The 1,247-nt window shown below is 25.4% G+C and overlaps 1 protein-coding gene across 1 annotated transcript; it reads left to right on the top strand.

Annotated features, from left to right (window-relative positions):
* Positions 1-47: 47 nt before the first annotated feature.
* LOC126909983 (uncharacterized) lies at positions 48-986 on the top strand. Its single transcript, XM_050692388.1, has 4 exons — positions 48-340; positions 405-569; positions 670-747; positions 830-986. The coding sequence occupies exons 1-4, from the start codon at positions 158-160 to the stop codon at positions 968-970; spliced, it is 567 nt and encodes a 188-aa protein (XP_050548345.1). The 5' UTR covers positions 48-157; the 3' UTR covers positions 971-986.
* The last annotated feature ends 261 nt before the right edge of the window (positions 987-1,247 follow it).

Genomic DNA, 1,247 nt, shown 5'->3' with positions numbered 1-1,247 from the left:
ATAATATCCTGGAACCAGATTTTAACCTTAGTTAGAATTGAATAATAATTCTATTTTTGAGTTGACACTGATAATTGATGTTAATTTTTACATTATTTTTTTTAAAATATTGCAAAGAGTTTAAAATCATTTTTAGTTACAGGCTTTTTTATTAGTTATGGATGATATTATGGATAATGCGATTACAAGACGAGGACGTCCTTGTTGGTATCAAAGCAATGAAAATGGTTTATTAGCTATTAATGATGGAATACTTCTAGAACAAGGATTATACCAAATAATTAAAAAATATTTTCATGATAAACCGTATTATGTGGATATTTTAGAGTTATTCCATGATGTATTGTATAACCTCTTTTTGAAATTCCTTCAAATCTCGCAAATTATTTTTATTTAATGAGTAGGTTACTATGAAAACTTCAATGGGGCAATGCCTTGATATGTTGACTGCTAATAGTTTTAAGGTTAATAGGTTGAAGAAATTTACTATGGAAAATTACTCATCTATTGTAAAATACAAGACTGCATACTATTCATTTTTTTTACCCGTGTGTTTGGCCATGCGTATGGTAAGAAATTTTTAAACATAAGAATTAATGTTTTACTCATTTTCTAATTTGAATAGCTTAATTTACTTTATAAATTATTTAACATTATCACATTTTTTAGGCCAATATAAATGATCCAGAAGTTTACAGACAAGCCAAGACAATACTTCTTGAAATGGGTCATTTTTTCCAAGTTCAAGTATAATATGAAAATATTTTAAATTTTGCTTTCACATGTTATTAAAAACAAAAAATTTGTAATATTTTTCATATAATATTAGGATGATTTTTTGGATTGTTATGGAGACCCTGAAGTCATTGGAAAAATTGGAACAGACATAGAAGATGGAAAGTGTTCATGGCTTGCAGTAGTAGCTTTACAGAAAAGTAATTCTCAACAAAAAAGAATAATGGAGGTATAAATAAACAAAAAAAAATTGTTTTAGAGTTTCTTTTTGTCATATATTAATGGGTTACCATTGGTATAATTATTAAACACTAGGGATAACTACAGAATAATTTATTAGAATTTGCAAAAATGATCGACAACAGTTTAAGTCTTAGAGTAATGATTTCCTCCAAAATTCATGCAAAAACCTAAATTTTACTGAAAATAGAATATTAAAAAAAATTTCAATAAGAAAAAAGTTCATAAATATATATATATATATATATTTATTAGGGTGGATCAAAAAAAGT

Source organism: Daktulosphaira vitifoliae, unplaced genomic scaffold (genome assembly GCF_025091365.1).
Source record: "Daktulosphaira vitifoliae isolate Bord-2020 unplaced genomic scaffold, ASM2509136v1 Scaffold_2765, whole genome shotgun sequence".
Lineage (NCBI taxonomy): Eukaryota > Metazoa > Arthropoda > Insecta > Hemiptera > Phylloxeridae > Daktulosphaira > Daktulosphaira vitifoliae.
This window is presented reverse-complemented; position numbering and strand designations above follow the sequence as displayed.

Coding starts and splice junctions, on each gene's coding strand:
- LOC126909983 (XM_050692388.1), top strand. CDS start 158: ATGGATGATATTATGGATAATGCGATTACAAGACGAGGACGTCCTTGT. Junction 570..669: donor TGTGTTTGGCCATGCGTATG/GTAAGAAATTTT, acceptor CACATTTTTTAG/GCCAATATAAATGATCCAGA. Junction 748..829: donor GTCATTTTTTCCAAGTTCAA/GTATAATATGAA, acceptor ATATAATATTAG/GATGATTTTTTGGATTGTTA.